Consider the following 17,764-nt stretch of genomic DNA (forward strand, 5'->3'; position numbering starts at 1 on the left):
TGATGGGAGCAGCATGAGGGGTGAAAGCTCCGCCCCCTCGCACTCACCTTTCACCCCTCACGCTGCTCCCATCACTATGCGGCCATCAGATTGTTGGAAATCGAATCTAAACGGCCGCTGGGTGCTGATGCTGCCGGCCGGCGCTACTTTAATACTTTATTTATTTTTAATATGGCAAGCCGATCCGGCGTATTAAATAAATAAAAAAAGGATTATAGTAGCTCTGGCCGGTGGCATCAGCAGCCAGCGGCCGTTTAAATGATGGGAACAGTGTGAGGGGTGAAAGGTGAGTGCGAGGGGGCGGAGCCACTTCACTTGACTTGCCCCCCAGGCCGTAGGCTGCCAGCCCTCCCCTGCCTTCCTGGTAGGTTTTTTTTTTTTGCATTCTTGAATGACTGGCGTAATTCTGGTATTGAAACAGTTCTAGTTTTTTGAGTTATATCCCCAATGAGTTATATAGACCGAGGGGGTTTCATCCTCCGCTTCTGCTTTAGATTTTACACCATTTTTTGGGAGTCTTTTTAAGACTGCTGCTCTTGGGCAATGAGTCCTGTTCATCATGTAAAACTTCTGAACAGCCTTGAGAAAAGTCACTGCAACAAACACACAGTAAACATTCTGTATGTTAATGAAGTTATCTGGCGCTGTGCACAACAATGGATCTGCTGATTGCTCAAGGACACACTAAAACAAACATTTCACATTTCTATTTACTCTGTACATAAAAGCTAGAGGTGGTTGCAAAAGTATAATTTTTCTCAAAGTAATTTAAAAAAAATAAATGTTTTTCTTTAACCAAATCAACAGCTTCCCTTGATGTGACCTATGGGAACATATATTATGGGACAATATTTTATGAAATATAGCAATCGCTATTTAGAGTTGCTTTAAATACTTTGCTTTACAATGATTATTGTAATATTAAATGACATGCTTGGGATTGTGGATCTGCTCTCTCTATACTTAAATAAATAAATCCATCCTAATTCTACTATTTGTTATATGATTTCAATCCTATTCTGTACTCTATCCTGCACAGAGAGGGGGTTACTTACAAAATGGGATTCTGGTGCAAGGTATACAAAATAGTCTTCTCAACATAGCAAACAATGAGATAGTCTTGTTGGTTTGATAAGACCACTTTGTACGCAAATGTTCCTTTAATACAAACATGGCAGCAAAAGGACAGGAATCAAGGGTTGGCTTACGGACGACGTTCCACTGAGGGAATACATATATATTTGTGTTTGGGAGACTTATGTTCCCATGTGTCAGGGACAATGCATGTATGCCCTGAAGGTCCCTCAGTGAAAATTCTGAATATCTGTATATTACCAAATGAAACCGTTTTTTTGAGTAATGTTTTCAGGCAGCTACAAATTAGCCATTTGTATGTCTTCTAGTTGTACCATCTATTAGACAAACAGGCTAACTCCCTATCATACTGCCTTGTGGGAAACAGTGGCGGAAGAAAGAATCCCATTGTACAAGCAGGAGTTAAGTAGCAATGCTATAAAGAATCGCAGGACTGACAATGGCAGCCTCTAGGTGTACAGATAAACAACGTTGATTGAAACAAAATAAAACCAAGCTGTGTCGATGATACTGATATACAGGTATATATATATATATATATATATACCGCAAATGCTCTGAAAAATATCCCTCGTCTTATATTCAAAGTAGTCTTCTAATCTGATTACAAGACTAAGATCCAGATCGCCCGCAGCGCTGCAGGGGACCCAGATCCTCCTCTCTAGCAGCCGGTGGAGGTCTGTGCGATGCGCGCAGACAACCTCTGCTGCTGCTGCTGGCCGGCACGTCCTCTGGGGCTTCTATAATGGAGCGCCGGCATCACATGACCTTCCGGTACTCAATCATAGAAGCCCCGGTGGAAGTGCCGGCAGCAGTGGAGGTTGTTTGTGCGCATCCCGCAGCCAGTGAACGTTTGTGGGATGCGCACAGACAATCTCCGCTGCTGCCGGGGCTTCTATGACAGAGCACCGGCGTGACATGACGTTCTGGTGCTCAGTCATAGAAGCCCAGGCGGAAGTATCGGCCAGCAGCAGCGGATCTTGTCTCCACCGGCTGTCCCCACTAGACACCAGGGAATCTGAAGCATGGGGGACAAGTCTAGGGATGCATCGGTAAATTGGGGCATGTGGGGGTTAATACAGGAAAGAATAGTGTACCTAATTCTCGTGTATATAAGTGTTAATCAAAATAAATAAAAGGTGATAAATTTATATGATACTTCCCTACTGACCGCAGCAACCCAAAATACACTCTTCCTCAGGGTGTAAATCTGCAGATGAACAGATGATTGGGGCACAGGTACATGTAAGGAAAAAATGAAATATAGTGTAAAGTGTATAAATGCTAATTTAAATAGGTGATGTTGTAGTTGCACTCACAAACAGATGCTTCCAGCCCATCAAGTGTGTTGAAAAAAGTGAAACTGAAAATAGTGCAGTATCTTCAATAAAAGCAATTGGAGCTGATAAGAATTCACTCACAGTTTATCCATGCACAAAGTGCATATAAAATCGTAAGATAAAAAGTCCAGCAGAACTCGATCGCCCAGTGTGTTCCTTCTGATCCGTTTCGCCCAGTCGGCTTCCTCAAGAGAAGTAGATTCGATCGGTATGAAGACTAATTAAAGACACTTTTTTCAACACACTTTGATGGGCTGGAAGCATCATATCTGTTTGTGAGTGCAACTACAACATCACCTATTTAAATTAGCATTTATACACTTTACACTATATTAATTTTTTTCCTTACATGTACCTGCGCCCCAATCACCTGTTCATGTGGGGGTTAAGTAAGAGTGGCATGGGGGGGTATAATGGTGTTCTGGTGACAGAGTGGCATATAGGGGGTTAAAAGGCATATCAGGGAGGCAGAGTGGCATATAGGGGGTGTATAAGAAATATCAGGGAGGCAGAGTGGCAAATAGGTGGTTAAAAGTCATATCAGGGAGGCAGAGTGGCAAATAGGGGGGTATAAGGCATAACTGGGGGTCAGAGTGGCATATAAGGGGTATAAGGCATAACTGGGGGCAGAGGTGCATAACTGGGGGCAGAGTGGCAAATAAAAGGAAATAAAATAATTTTAAAAAAAATCTCAATCATAGTTTTTATTAGATATGAAAAAATAGTTAATATTTACTAGTAAAACTTTTTTCATATAGGGTAGTCTTATATTCCTAAATTAATATTGAAATTTGGGGGGGGTCATCTTATAATTGAGCAAATACGGTATATATCGCTAGACGCCGTAGTTATTAATAACGGGTGTACTGTGTCACTTTTGGCCAGCAGGTGGTGCCACGAAGACCCTCAATCGAATCCTCTTGTCTAGTTAATGTGCCTATAGGCTCCTCATGACAGCTAACGATAAAAATATGTCATTGAATTTCTATAGGTAGCAATGTAACGTTATCCTCACAGAACCACTCAGTGCAGTTAAATATACATACTTACAGTAACGTACTAAGTAAAAGTAAACAGTTCCTTCCTTTAACATCACATTTGCATAAAGAGATCTCCTAAAAGGTGTCTGTATCTCATAAAATAAGCTCTCGTGAAGTGATTATCTACTTGTAAAGTAAATGACACGCTGCTTTCAATACATTTTTCAATCCAGAACCAATGATAGAACTTTGCATATGCATTTTGTAACTTTTCTCAGACTAGATGGGTCCATTATAGGTCCTGAAACTTTTATATACGATTGTGTCAAATCTACCACATTTCCCTGGCCCACATTCCCTAAGGAAATTAATCTTTGCATTATATATTCATTACATAATGTAGTTAAACAGTAAAAGCAGCCGGCCATTAATTCTTTTTGAAAATGCACAATGCCGGTAAACGGTTACTACCTCCTACTTGCGTATACATGTATGCATATAAAACAATATTCAGTATTTTGACTATGCCTCTGGTAATGTCAGAACTAATTGCTTTATTAAGACCAGAAAAAAGTTTAATGACACCTTAAAGTGACAGTCTGCCCCCGCTGCCCCCAATAAAGAAGAATGTTTAGGAAAGACGCAGGGGTCTCTCTATCTGCCGGAAATTAATCATGTTTCTCCAACTCACCTCTGATCTTTATACGGTCTCTCTCTGCAAATTTAACCCCTTAAGACAATGGGCGGTCCCTAAACCCATTGAAAACAATGCATTTTGAGCCCGTACATGTACGGACTTTGTCATTAAGGGGTTAGAAATACACACCAGAATAGTTAAATGAACAAGCAGGTAGCATAATTTCAGGAGAGATAAAAGGCATATATGACACTTATACAGTACAATTAAAAAAAAAAAATGATAGTACTAAATGACTGTCCTATTTAACCAGAACTGTAACGAGATTACCTTTATTTACAAACCAAACTTTCAAGATCACATGTTTCAATCAAATATTAACTTATTGGTTCTTGTTCACATAAGCAATCTATATACTGGTTAAAGGTGCAGTAATGCCTTTTGTTTCCCATTCAGGGATTGAGGAAAATAAAATATTTTGTGTGGAATTCCCAACTGTGCCCCAAAAAAGGAAAATATTTCCTGACTCTAAAATGGTAGGGCCAAAGCGGAAACTAAATTGCCAATCTTCTTGTTCCCGGTGGGGTGCGCACTCCCCACAGGAGGGCATGCTGCCTCTTCCTTCCCTGGCTGAAACCAAGGGATGGATCTTCTATCCTATCTCGGTTTAAGGGCTCCACGATAGCATTGTGTGAGTTTATACGTCACACATACTGTAGGGCAGCGCTTTACACGGGCTGCTCAGCAGCCTATGAAACGTTTACGAGCAATAAAAACATGGCTGAATGCGATCACCCCATCGCACAATGACTACTTTACCACAAACTGCATTTACGTTCCGCTCTACTTTATTGCATGCTATCGTTTACACAACGCATTTCAGTAAGTGACTACTGCGCGCAAAACACCGCCAAAAGCAGCCCAATTTTCACTGCGTATCTTTTGACGTCACTAGTGGAAGTCCCATCAGCCCCTCAAGCACTTTCCTCCGGCAGTGCACCCGCCAAAGCATACACGCATTAGCAGTACGTTGCCCCCCACTGGCTGGAAGACCACAAAGCAGCCGGAAGCCTTGCGCAATCCTTGTCGCCCTAGAGAGGGGTGTCAGCCAATGAGCGTCGGGGATCCCTGTAAGTGGGCGTGATAGTCTCTCCCAGTTCGAGGCTTTCTTGTTACCGGCATTCCATACTGGTGAGCGGTTGGAGAGTTCGGCGGTTTCACCAGTTTACCTCGCTCCGCGGTCTTCTCCTGACTTCCCCGGATTAGGAGGATCGAAGCCCCAGCACCCGGGAAACGTCCATAGACTCTCGCTTCTTCCTCTCCGATCTCCAGGCGACGACGAAAGGCCCCGGCGCTCCCATCATGGCTGACAACGACAAACTGGACAACCAGCGGCTGAAGAATTTCAAGAACAAAGGCCGCGATTTGGAGGTGAGCCCCGTCTGCGCTCCGCTGCCCTTCGTGTCCGGCCAAGCGCGAAGTCCCAGTAATCGTCGATTTGACCTGCGATCGGAGCCAGTTGTGACGTCAGTGCTCCTGGAGCGACAGGCCCCGTGGCTGGGCCTAGCAGTGCAGCCGGGGAGTGGCGGGCTTTAGGGGGATTTAGAACGCCGGGCCTAGTTATCATTGCGGCTAGCGGGATGTTTTTTTTATCGTGTTAGCGCGTTGATTTCGCTATACAGGAAGGCCTGTATCCGGTATTTATACGCCCTGTTCCCGTCTCGTGTGCCTCTATACCGCAGCTACCCTCATCGGGGCAAAATAGATCGGGTGTCTGTCTTACTGAGGAAGCCGGCCGCAGACGTGTGGCTAGTTGTGGGCGCACCGGGAGTCGGGTCACCGTTTCATTCCCTATGGCTGGGGACCGGGCCTATATGGAAGCGTTATCTGCGTACTGGGGTTTGCGTTATCTGCGTACTGGGGCTTGCCTTATCATGCCGGCCGCCACACCCCCGGCGCTCTCTGCACATGATCCCTTAGTGAATGGAGAGCCTAAAGGGGCCGGCCTCGCGTGCATTTAAAGGGGACGCATGCTACTTGTATGCAGGGAGTATATCATGTGCCCTGCGCTTAATGTGTATATATACGTATAGATTGGGAGATGAAGTTGACGAGTGGAACAGCTTCCCATCAGACGTGGTAGATTATAAAAGAATGAGTAGATTGAAACATGCGTGGAATATAACAGTCTTTAGATCAGGAATAATGGCTCCTGTACAGCAGAGTATTTCCTTAGCAGGGTTGGTGGCTTTCCCCGGTTTCCTGGAGCACAGTCAGAATGTTGGAGGTCTATAGGAAGCCGACCTGTCCGTATCTTATGGAGAAGGCCGGACGTTTCCTGTAGCGGTGGCTCCCGGTCCGGTTCTAACAATGACTTGCTATACAAAGGCTGCCGGCTTCTCGTGGTCTTGAGTTTCTAGATGAAGTGCTTTAGAAGTTGCGTGCTCTGCAAAGTATTTGTCTGATTAATAAAAGTTCTCACATTATTACAAAGTAGCTGGTGTTTGTGTTCAGTGTAATTTGGTTTAAAGGGACTGATATCAGAGAGGAGGTTTCAATGCGCACATCTGGCCACCAATGTAATCAACTGCCTGTACCCCCATCTTATGCCCCTGTGCCCCCCAAAAACACGTTACCGTAACTCTGCAGACCCTGGGAACAGGATGGTAAGAGTGCTGCCTCCATCGTGTACACGAGTTGTTTTAAGATTTATTAATTGCTTAACATCTGTAAATCCTAGTGATCAACTTCTATTGATATTTAAGCATTGAAATAGCTTGAATGATTTTTGAGTTGACTGCAAGGGCTGCCATTTGTATAGAACTGCATGCGCGGGTAGACAGCGGTGCCACGTTCATGCCATGTAGTGTCTGTATCGTACGAGGCTCCTTTACTGAAACACATCTCCTGGTCAGTCCTGACTTACACAAGACTTCTTGGTGGTCTTAGGAGACCCCGAGCACATTTGGTACCATTTATTTCAGCAGGTTTTGTTTTTTTGTTGTTGATGCAAATGTTACTGGATGTTGAATCTCTTCAGCTGAGACCCAGGTGGGTCTCCTTAGCAGAAGGAAGAGTTGTCAGGCTAGATGTACCGACTGGTTCCTATCTGCTGTCAGTCTCTTTCTGATTGCCGGCTGGTCGCACATAGTGCCATCAATGATGGAGGTCTACATAGCTGAGCTACAACAGCCTGAACTGTACCCTAAAAACAGAAGATCTCCTCTACCCAGCTCCAAAGTTGTCTTGCATTTGGTGCTCCTGCTGATCTATTTAGAGCTGTAGGGGGTCCTATTTTTTAAAGTACAACGTATTTTGAAGAGCTTGCAGAGAATGGCCTAATGAGTTATGAACGGTAGATAACTGAAGATCCCGCAGCTTAGTGTGTTAGTAAGAGTTTTTGGTGGGCTATCTGTAGACTTCACCTGTGCTAGGCAGTAATCTTAAACACTGACTTCTGATCAAAGTATGGCATTGGTAAGAATATTTCTGACTTGGACATTTATTCCCGTTAAGACCCCATTTTATTCCCCTCAACATCCGCTGGAGGCTGCCATTTTAGGCAGTCATGGTGTTTAGGTTACATTCCAAACTGAAACACACTTACCAGATTCTTTATGGGAAGGCTAATGAAGTCTTTCCCTATAGCCCTTAATTATTTGCCCAAAGAGGCCCCCGTGACTAGGTGATATTCTGTTTACCAAAAAGCAGTACAAGTAGCGTGTGTTTGCATAGTGAAAGAGCTAAACACACAGAAAATACCTCCATACAGATGCTGGTGTTGTGTTTTGTGAAAACGTATTGGAACGGTATATAAAATGGTGTAACAACCGGCCCTCTAAAAAAAAATATCAAGCAATTTCCCACAGTGGCTCCTAAGTTGCGTAGGAATATGTTCATCCCTCGTATTGACGTATGTTTATACAGCGATGTATTTACATTTGGGGCTGACCTAGAGTAGCCTTTAAGAAACAGATCTCCGGATATGAAGTCATTTACTGCTGTCTATGGAGGACGTGCCGAGCCGGATCAAAGATCTCCCTGGAACCGGCCCATTGAGCAACAGGACAGTCGCCTGAGAGGTTTTCTAGCAGGGGCACCCCCTGGACAGGTCGGCCTAGGTCTGGATCACTGTGTGTGTGTGTATATCTACAGTTTTCTAGGGCTGCGGGTTTTAACTTTACAAACCAAACATGGAGACCCCTCGCTAGAAGAACCCTTGGCAGGTCTAGGAATGTGGAATTGTTTGTCTCGCTAGGTGATCTGTCTCCAGTGTTCTGTTTATCCAAACAGCAGGTGCAGGATTTCTGGTGACATGTCACTCAATTCATGTACCGACGCACTAGGCTTCCATCTGAATAGTTCAGAGTGGTCACTAAGATGCCGTCAACTATGCCTTAACAGGTGTTTGTCTTACAGTGCAAACATTATAAACGCTGATTATTTTAAATATAATTGTCGATTCCAAAGCTATTAGCCTCTAAAACGATGCTGTTATCTAATTTTAAAGCCCTGTAAATGTATACTGAACACTCCTGGGACTCGGTGTGGTGGCTTTTATAGGGCACTGTGTACTTGGAACTGTGGCTTCTGTCCAGTAATGTAGAAAGGAACACCAGTTCACAAAACCAACTCTGCACAGTGCTAACGCTTTTTGGTCTTCTGTTTTAGGATGTGGCAGTAACAATTTTCATTTAAATACAAAACTTGCATTGGGAATGGATTCAGCTTTGCATAGTGTGGCCGAGATAAACAGATAAAGTGTATATGATAGCCAAGAGGTCCTTCTAGCTGGTGGGTTATGCAAGGGGGACCACAATCTCTGTGCAGGAGATGTTTGACTTGTATTAGTATTTTGTACCTGTTGGGTATGATGTAGCCTAATGTACACAATTCGCACGGTAAGACATCCCACTGAAATCTCTTCCACCTACTCTGAATATAACACTTTTGGGCACATTGCTTCACCTCATAGCCTGACCAGAAGGCCGCTGTGCTGGTGACAGAAGGGAAGAAGTGAACTCTCCTGTGAAGTGGTCTTTGGCACTGGTTGAACTGACTTGCTTTTGGTTGTCACCTTAGATGGCCTAACCAGTTAAGGCTGATCTTTCCATTTTGGCTTCTCAACTGACGTGTCATGGTCTTGTACCTTGGCAATACCGACCCCAATCTGTTCTATATCTTCTGATAAATACCACTAGTGTTTGCTTCTTAAAAGTGTGTAGCGGTCACTTTTTTAATATATATAAATACGCACACACACACACACACACGTTAGTGGGCTTTCTCAGACTAATTCCATAAACCCAGCGTATGTTGCACTTGTATCATATTAAACTTATAGCTTTCCTAATTCTCTGACACTTCTTGTGATAGGCTTTCCAAAGACCATTGGAACACGAAATAAAGCCATCTGTGGCTTCCTTTAAGAGATTCCTCACCTTTTTCTTCTGCGTTTATGGAGGTAGAAATAATACTGGCTTGTAGGCAGCATTGGCAGGAGCCAAGCTTTATAACCTCCTTAGCGTGAATAAGGTGTATAAAACGATGCTGTTGGCACAGGTCTTTTGCTAGGGAGGGAGGCTTCTCTGGGGTTTGTTCCTCAAAGCGTCAGCAACCGGAAACTCCGAAGGTCCAAGATGAACCTGCGGTATAATTAAACTCAATGCAGAAGCACCATAGCTCTCGTGGCAGGAAAGAAGGCAGGTTTTCTGTAATACATTCGTAATGTGTAGTGGAAATCTGTGATTTGAGATGTTCAGCTGACCTGAAACCCTTCTTTATAGAAGAGGACTAAAACCTGGACGATTATATTTGTTGTATGGCAAACAGGGCAATGGCTTGAGTTTCAGGCAGATTTTCAGAGCTATCGCTGTTGAGAAGCTGTGAAATTATGTGTTTAATGATGAGAATGATACTTTGTGTATTAGAAGAAATTAACAGTATTGAGGAATAAATACTTCTGATACTTTTTACGTGGAGTGACGAGTACCCTAGGCATTTACTTATAGCCTTCTCACTACTTATCATATATGTGTTGAAAGTATTAACGGCTTGATTTAACAGGATACTTTGATTTGTTTTTCTCCCCTTATAGAGTATGCGAAGACAGAGGAATGAAGTAGTCGTCGAATTAAGAAAGGTAGAATCTTTTTATTTTTCTTCTAAAGTATTTACTAAAATAGTCTGCTTTTCTGGGCTCCTCATGAATGTATTATCTCTGCTACATCAGAATGTTTTTGCGCCTGTTCTAGTGTTTACTATATATATTTTTTATAGACTAAAAGGGATGAACACTTGCTAAAAAGAAGAAATGTTCCTAATGATGATGTCTGTGAAGATTCAGATGCTGATGCAGATTTCAGAGTGGTAAGTCTCCCTCTCGACCATTTGGCAGACAATATGTTCTGGGTGCCTTGCATTTGTATGTATACGTTGGGTTCCTGTGGATGATATATTAATCCAAAGTAAACCCTGCACACGGTCTCAGGAGAGTAGTCATACCTGGGTGCATCTTCAAACCAAGGTCCATGTAAAAAGCAGACCAAGGTTTCTTGCTGAGTTTATCATAGAAGATCAGCTCGTTGGCCTGTAAGCGTGTACGTGGATATATAATCCCTTTTCGTAACCAAGTACCCTCATCTATTTTATTGTGCGTGTGACATATAACAAGTCAGAGCATGTTCGGTGGAGGTGGGAGCTTACATTTAAATATGTACTTGCATTTACTACGGGTGATCTTGGTGCTACTGTCGGGGGTTTTCAGTATGGTGTTCTGTGTGCATGTTATATCTGTATGTTTGTCTTGCTATATTTAATTTTTTTTTCCTTTCTATTCCAGCAAAATACCTCTCTTGAAGCAATTGTACAGGTAATACTTTTAACCGTTTAATCGTATTCCATGAGATGTTTTCAATGATTAGAATACTTATATTTATTTTCTTCCACAGAATGCATCCAGCGATCATCAGGGTATTCAGCTTAGTGCTGTACAGGCTGCAAGGTAACGTGTCCAAAGAGAAACCTGCAAACCTACTTGCATTTCTGGAAAGTTCATAGGAAGTACAGTTTTCTGCAAATTTGTTTATAATAATAAAAAAAAATCTGCTCGTGAAATTTCCCTAAAAAAATACCTTTTTACTGGGCCAGTGCAGGAAAAGGTAAAGTCACATGGGCTTTAAGGACCTCAGCGATCACCTGTTCTTTAAAAAGAGACCTCTGAGCTCAATTTGTGACAGTAAAATGCCCATCTATCACTTGGTGCAGCGTACTTTAAAATGCTCTGTTTCTAAAAAATAAAACCTGTTTCTTTTTATTAACAGAAAGCTCCTGTCTAGTGATCGCAATCCACCCATTGATGATCTGATAAAGTCTGGTATCTTACCGATCTTGGTTCACTGTCTAGAAAGGGACGATAAGTAAGTACTTTCTGCTGATTGTTGTTTTTCTTTTCCATGCCACACGGCGTGGTTTCTTTCTGCAGATGCGTCTTACAGGCCACTGACTTTTATTTTATGGTTTTGCAAGTTTTTTCTGTAGTAGTCAATTAATGCCTTAGACAAACATTGTTTGATGTTCCATTGAGCAAACATATATTTTTATCTATTGTTTTTCATAAGCCCGTTTGTTATATGAAGCACTGCTTGTTCTGTCCTGATTCCCCGTTATATGGGGCTGCAGAAAATGACGGGTCTATATACAGGTTTCAATGGAGTGAAGTACTAAAAATCAAGTTTTTCTATTTGTTTTAGGCTTTATATGTGTTTATATAATGTAGCCTACATTTCAGACTGAAAGTTGGAATTACAAAATAAAATTGATTCAATGACTTAACTCTTAAAATCGTTGTTTCTAGTCCATCTCTTCAGTTTGAAGCTGCTTGGGCCCTGACAAACATTGCATCCGGAACATCTGAACAGACAAAAGCAGTGGTCCAATCAAGTAAGTATATATTTAGGAAGCTCTATGTACTGTAGTAAGAGATTTTCTGATTCAGAGGGCTAGATGTGGTGCGGTCAGGAAGGCATTTCATGGAGAAAGTCTCTCCTAAATTCCTCTTACGCGTGGGGTCATTTGTAATTGTATCCGCTGGCGACGCATGCCTTGGAATTACACGTTACACGCTCTCCTGTACAGAATTTGTCACTACGATACAGTTGGTGTTTTGTTTTTTCATTGACTCTTGATAAATAGTTTGGACACACAGTTTATGGAGGCATTTTCTATACGTGTCCTAGAAGCCCCTGCTATGAGTAACGGGATCTTAGATGATCTTGTAATGTGTTAATATTGCTGAAATTCTCACTTTGCCCTGACACTCAAGCAGTATTAGGTGTTCTGCGCACCAAGGCGTGGCTCCGATGGCTTTATGAGTGCGCTGAAGTATAAGTTTGAGTCCAAATAGCATATTAAAGAAACAAAACTGCCCATAAGTCATTTTACCATTTATGTGTCACTGCACCTTGTAGACCGGTGCTTTGTAAACCGGTTTTCATCACAAACTGCTCTGCACGGTCATAAGATCCAACCTGGGGAAAGTAAAGGTTATTGCTGGAAAAGCAGGGTTAACAAGTTTATGTATTCTACATTTGACCATAATGCTCTGATAAAATACTGATATTTTATGCACGTTCCTCTTGCTAATTTGGGTGCTTTTTTCCTAGATGCTGTGCCGTTATTCTTGAGATTATTGCATTCTCCTCATCAAAATGTGTGCGAACAGGCAGTGTGGGCCTTGGGGAATATAATTGGTGAGTGTTTCAGGTCAACAAAGCTCTCGGCGTAGCACGTATCTTGGCCAACAGCATTATGTAATCAATTGTGCTTAAATCTTCTCCAAACAGGTGATGGACCTCAGTGCCGAGATTATGTAATCAGCCTTGGTGTGGTGAAGCCATTGTTGTCTTTCATCAATCCATCAATTCCCATAACGTTCCTGCGAAATGTTACCTGGGTAATGGTGAATCTGTGCCGCCATAAAGATCCACCACCACCTATGGAGACGATTCAGGAAGTAAGTCTTGTAGGGTGTTGAGAATGGATCCATAGCCGATGAAAATGTCTCTTTGAAGTGATGACATTGAGATTGGGGTGAGGTGAGAATGTGGTGTGAGAGTTGAAATAAATAATTTAACTTCGTAGTATTAAGTAAGAGCGTGTGTGTGTGTTCTACCCATGGTTATTACAAGGGGACCCTGAACATATATTGCTGATCTCGGAGTGCATCTGAGGAATGCTGCGCAGCAAAGGGCCTTACTGCAGCATTGCCAGTGATTAGGGCCCTAAACTGGATCCCCTGAATAACCCAAACATCCCTGTATCTCTAACAAGTGCATGATTACATGTACCTGTGATCTGATCTGTGGGCAAAAAGTCACTCCGTTTTTTTTTTTTTTTTTTTTTACGTTTAGCAGTTTTATTTATTATGTATGTCTATTGCAGATCCTCCCAGCGCTGTGTGTCCTCATTCACCATACAGATGTTAATGTAAGTTACGTTAAAATCTTTTTATTTATTTATTTTCCTTCTCCTGTTTTCAGGTGCATGTGTAACCTTTCATTTTCCCCACAGATATTGGTGGATACCGTGTGGGCATTGTCCTATCTAACAGATGCCGGAAATGAGCAAATCCAAATGGTGATAGATTCTGGAATAGTCACAAACTTGGTTCCTCTTCTAAGCAACCCAGAAGTAAAAGTGCAGGTAATTTGTATTCTCTTTTTATTTAATTTATTTAAAAATCATAATTTATGTTCCTATTATTCTCCTACGTGCCGCTGTTATAATATTTGTGCTAAGTTATCCAAAAGGAATTAACGATTCCGCTCCCAAGTTTGATGGGCAGTATTGGAGAAGCTGAGCTGTAACTTTCTGTCTAACCGATAAAACGGTGTGATGTAAAATCTTTAAACCATTCTTCGATTCTTTGTGCCTTCCAGACCGCTGCCCTGAGAGCTGTTGGAAACATTGTTACCGGTACAGACGAACAGACACAGGTCGTTCTGAACTGTGAAGCTCTCATGCATTTCCCTGCGCTGCTTACACATGTCAAGGAAAAGATTAACAAGGTAACTGCCCTGGGGTGGCCAGCGTCCTGGTGGTTTGGAAGGGTTTCAAGTCAATACATGGTATTCTGCTGCACAGATCTAAAATAAGTTCAAAATGCAGATGCTAATGACATAATGGGGTAAAAAATACCATCTTCAGATGTGAACATGATTTTTTTTTTTTTTTTATCTTTGCAGGAGGCTGTTTGGTTTTTATCAAATATCACTGCTGGCAACCAACAACAAGTCCAGGCGGTAATTGATGCCAACCTTGTTCCGATGATAATTCACCTGTTGGATAAGGTAACCGGTTCGGAGGTCTATTTGCGTTTAGCACAGGAGAAGATTTTATATATTTGGCATTAATATATATATTTTGATCCAGGGTGATTTCGGGACGCAGAAAGAAGCTGCATGGGCGATAAGCAACTTAACGATCAGTGGAAGGAAAGATCAAGTGAGTGTCTTATGCAAAGTCTTCTAGTTGTTGATTGCTTATGAAAGGTGGGCTGGGGAAGAGTAAATGTGTCGCAATTGCAACAGGCATGGTTTGTTTCTGTATGTAATTTTAATGACCTGTCTGAGGTGTACGCTTTTAAGATTATAATTTTTTTTTCTCTCCACTCTCCCTTAGGTTGCATATCTTATCCAGCAAAATGTTATCCCTCCATTCTGCAGCTTGCTTACTGTAAAAGATGCTCAAGTCATACAAGTAGTGTTGGATGGACTAAGCAACATATTAAAAATGGCTGACGACGAGGCTGAAACCATAGCGAATCTTATTGAGGAGTGTGGAGGTATGATGTCACTCCAAATATAAGCTGTCTGCGGTTACTACGTTTTGGCGATGAATTCAAGTATTTTTAGATAAGCTTGATGCTTGAATGTTTACTTTTGTACCTTATTTTTCCTATGTTGATGTGTAAGGGAAAAGTATATCAAGTAGTTTCTTTACTTTTGTCATTTAATCAGGCCTGGAAAAGATCGAGCAACTACAGAGCCATGAGAATGAGGATATCTACAAGTTGGCTTTTGAAATAATTGACCAGTTCTTCTCATCAGATGATGTAAGTTGTGCAAATCTATCTATGCTGGAGGAGGATTTTATATACGATTGTAGCTGATTTTGATACCCAAATGGGCATATCTGCTAAATTCATCTTCCTCCGCTATTCCGACCATTAAACCTTTTGCTGATTATCGACCAAATGCTGTTTCTGAGCTCCTACAGCCCATAGTGTGTAGGGGGAGGCTGGCCCTCAGGCCCCTCCAGGAGCCCAGGGCACAGAGGCTTCCATGACAACTATTAAAGTGTCCCTAATAGCAGTTTGTCTTTGTTCCAGATTGATGAAGATTCTAGCCTTGTCCCAGAAGCAATACAAGGAGGAACATTCAATTTCAATTCATCTGCCAACGTACCAGCGGAAGGTTTCCAGTTTTAGGAGGAATGGTTGGAAGTTTTGGTACAGCGCAGCAATGAAAACTGGTTTGATCCATCAAGCTTGGCTCATGGGATCTGCTGCTGCATTAAATCGGAGAAAGAAATGTGCGGACTTCATTTGGAAGACAGTACAGACCAAATGAAGTCAAGATGGCGAGTGGGTGCGAGTGAGAATGAGTGGCATATGTAATGAAAACTTCACTCCGAATGCTTATATAGGTTGTGCAGGAAAGGGCTACAGGTCAAAGATCTTCAGTGCCCGAGTTGGAACATTGATCTACCAGAGTAAATGAGGAAATGCAGTACTATCATCATCAAGCCTTGTAAGCATAAAAGAAATCTATGGGTAGGATGCCCACATAAGTCCAAGGAGAATAAGCCCAGGCCTTGCTGAGAAGCTCCGTATGAATGGACAGCGTTGAATGAATGTCTGGACACAGCGTTGTGGAGCCAGGCTCATTTTTCTGACTGTGAGGTTGTTCCCTCACCAAGCAGACTCCCAGTCAAGGAGTGGCGTGTGTACGAGAGTGTGGGTGTGGGTGCTGTATGTGAACGCATGCAAGCTTCAATCGCCTTCAGGGCGTTGATCCTAAATCTGGAAAACAACAACAAGTTTCGAAGTGTTAACCTTACACTGGACATGAAAACAGACCGGTTTAGCAGCAGATTTTGTTTTTTTCCTGCAGCCTGTGTGCTTTATTTTACTTTTTATTTCTTTTTTTTTTTTCTCTTTTTAATTTCAAGTCTAGCTTTTTTTTTTTTTTTTTTAAGTTGCTTGTAAAATAAGGAAACTGATGAAGGTAATAACCCTGTGCATTTGCACCAGATGAATGTTGATGTTATGCAAGCTGTTCCATATCATCAATTGTATAAAAAGAATCTGCATGACAAATGAGGATCATCGCTAGATATTGACTGTTTTTCGCAGTACTAGAGCTGCCCATATAATAAAAAAGTAGAAAGTTAGTGGTTAGGCCACCTTTTCATTTTCAAAGATAACATGACTTATATTTGCATGTTTATCGACAGCATAGTTTAATTTTTAGGAACATTTTGTTGAGTCCTGTACATACGTTTTCAGTTGTGGTAGAAACTGTGCTGTGTTTCAGTCCTATTTGTTTTCAAACTTTGTTTTCTATGAAAATGATATGGAAACGTCTGAACTTAAATTTGGTGCATATGTACTGCTACGCTTGGATTGTTAGGCGATGTGATTAGATATATAACTCAGTTCATGGGTTTCGACACACTTAATAGCCGTCTGAGTGTCAGGGGTCTTAAGAATTGTCTGCTGGCACACGGAGGGTTAATCACGCTTGGGCAGTTCCACTGTTTTAGAATCTTCTTTTTTTTTTTATTATCTTAGATGTAGGCAGCCATGAACAATCTCTATTTTGAGCCACTTTAGGGAGGATTTTTATATACATATATATAAAAAAAAAACTTGCATTAATTGCATGCAAGGGTCTTTTTAATTCGAAGGCTTGGCCTCTGTCTGAGGTAAAAACAAAAACACAAAACACTAAATTAAAAGCGAAGATAATTTGTGGAATGAAACTCTTTATAAGGTGGCTCATTGTAGGTAATGCTGTGCCTTCTTCTTGAGCACAAGTGTTGCATGAACTTGCAATTTGCTATTAAAGACATTAAAAGTTAGCCGCCATTAGCATCGATATCTATATCTTGTGTTTAAAGTTTATCTGGTGATTCTGAAACACTGTAGAATGGAGATTATTTTGTGATCCTATTTCTTTGTTGGATTAGAGTATTTTTGCAGCATTCCTTGTCATCTGAAACATGGTTCAAGTTTAAAACGAGACTGAATAACGCTAGCTTGTTAACATATTAATGTAGACGGCAAGCTAAGGCTGTTGTGGGGAAATAAAGCGTAAACCTTAAGACAAGCATATTTTATTTTGTTCTGCTTCCTAAATTCACTCGTGATATGGGGGCTTCCTTGGGGGGATTGCCGTCTGTCTACCAGGATTAAGTATTGTTTGTTTTCATTTCTAATATTTTATCTTCCTGCTACATATATATTTTTTTTGCTTTTCAATAATGTGAATTTGTATATAGGCAAGTAAACCTGCGAAGAAGTATTTACCAGCCATTGAAAGTTCAACCATGTGTTGGGAAACTTTTAATTTTTTTTTTTTTTCTCGTGTAAAAAGGAGAAGAAGAAAAATGAAATTAAATTCTGAAATGGGTTGGCTTATTGAAAAACG

General features: G+C 41.6%; 2 protein-coding genes and 1 non-coding gene across 3 annotated transcripts in view; all 3 read left to right on the plus strand.

Annotated features, from left to right (window-relative positions):
• The window catches only part of SPTSSB (serine palmitoyltransferase small subunit B), a 221,912-nt gene that overhangs the window by 164,318 nt on the left and 39,830 nt on the right, over positions 1-17,764 (plus strand). The window lies entirely within an intron of this gene.
• KPNA4 (karyopherin subunit alpha 4) lies at positions 5,176-17,443 on the plus strand. Its single transcript, XM_053459547.1, has 17 exons — positions 5,176-5,483; positions 10,150-10,194; positions 10,332-10,421; positions 10,894-10,923; positions 11,003-11,055; positions 11,375-11,470; positions 11,908-11,993; positions 12,716-12,802; positions 12,896-13,065; positions 13,494-13,538; positions 13,623-13,754; positions 13,991-14,119; positions 14,297-14,401; positions 14,484-14,555; positions 14,733-14,895; positions 15,071-15,165; positions 15,442-17,443. The coding sequence occupies exons 1-17, from the start codon at positions 5,415-5,417 to the stop codon at positions 15,538-15,540; spliced, it is 1,566 nt and encodes a 521-aa protein (XP_053315522.1). The 5' UTR covers positions 5,176-5,414; the 3' UTR covers positions 15,541-17,443.
• Positions 13,118-13,415, plus strand: LOC128488309 (small Cajal body-specific RNA 7). The gene has a single exon (XR_008353729.1). It is a non-coding gene; the product is annotated as a small Cajal body-specific RNA 7 (non-coding RNA).

Source organism: Spea bombifrons, chromosome 3, assembly GCF_027358695.1.
Source record: "Spea bombifrons isolate aSpeBom1 chromosome 3, aSpeBom1.2.pri, whole genome shotgun sequence".
NCBI lineage: Eukaryota > Metazoa > Chordata > Amphibia > Anura > Pelobatidae > Spea > Spea bombifrons.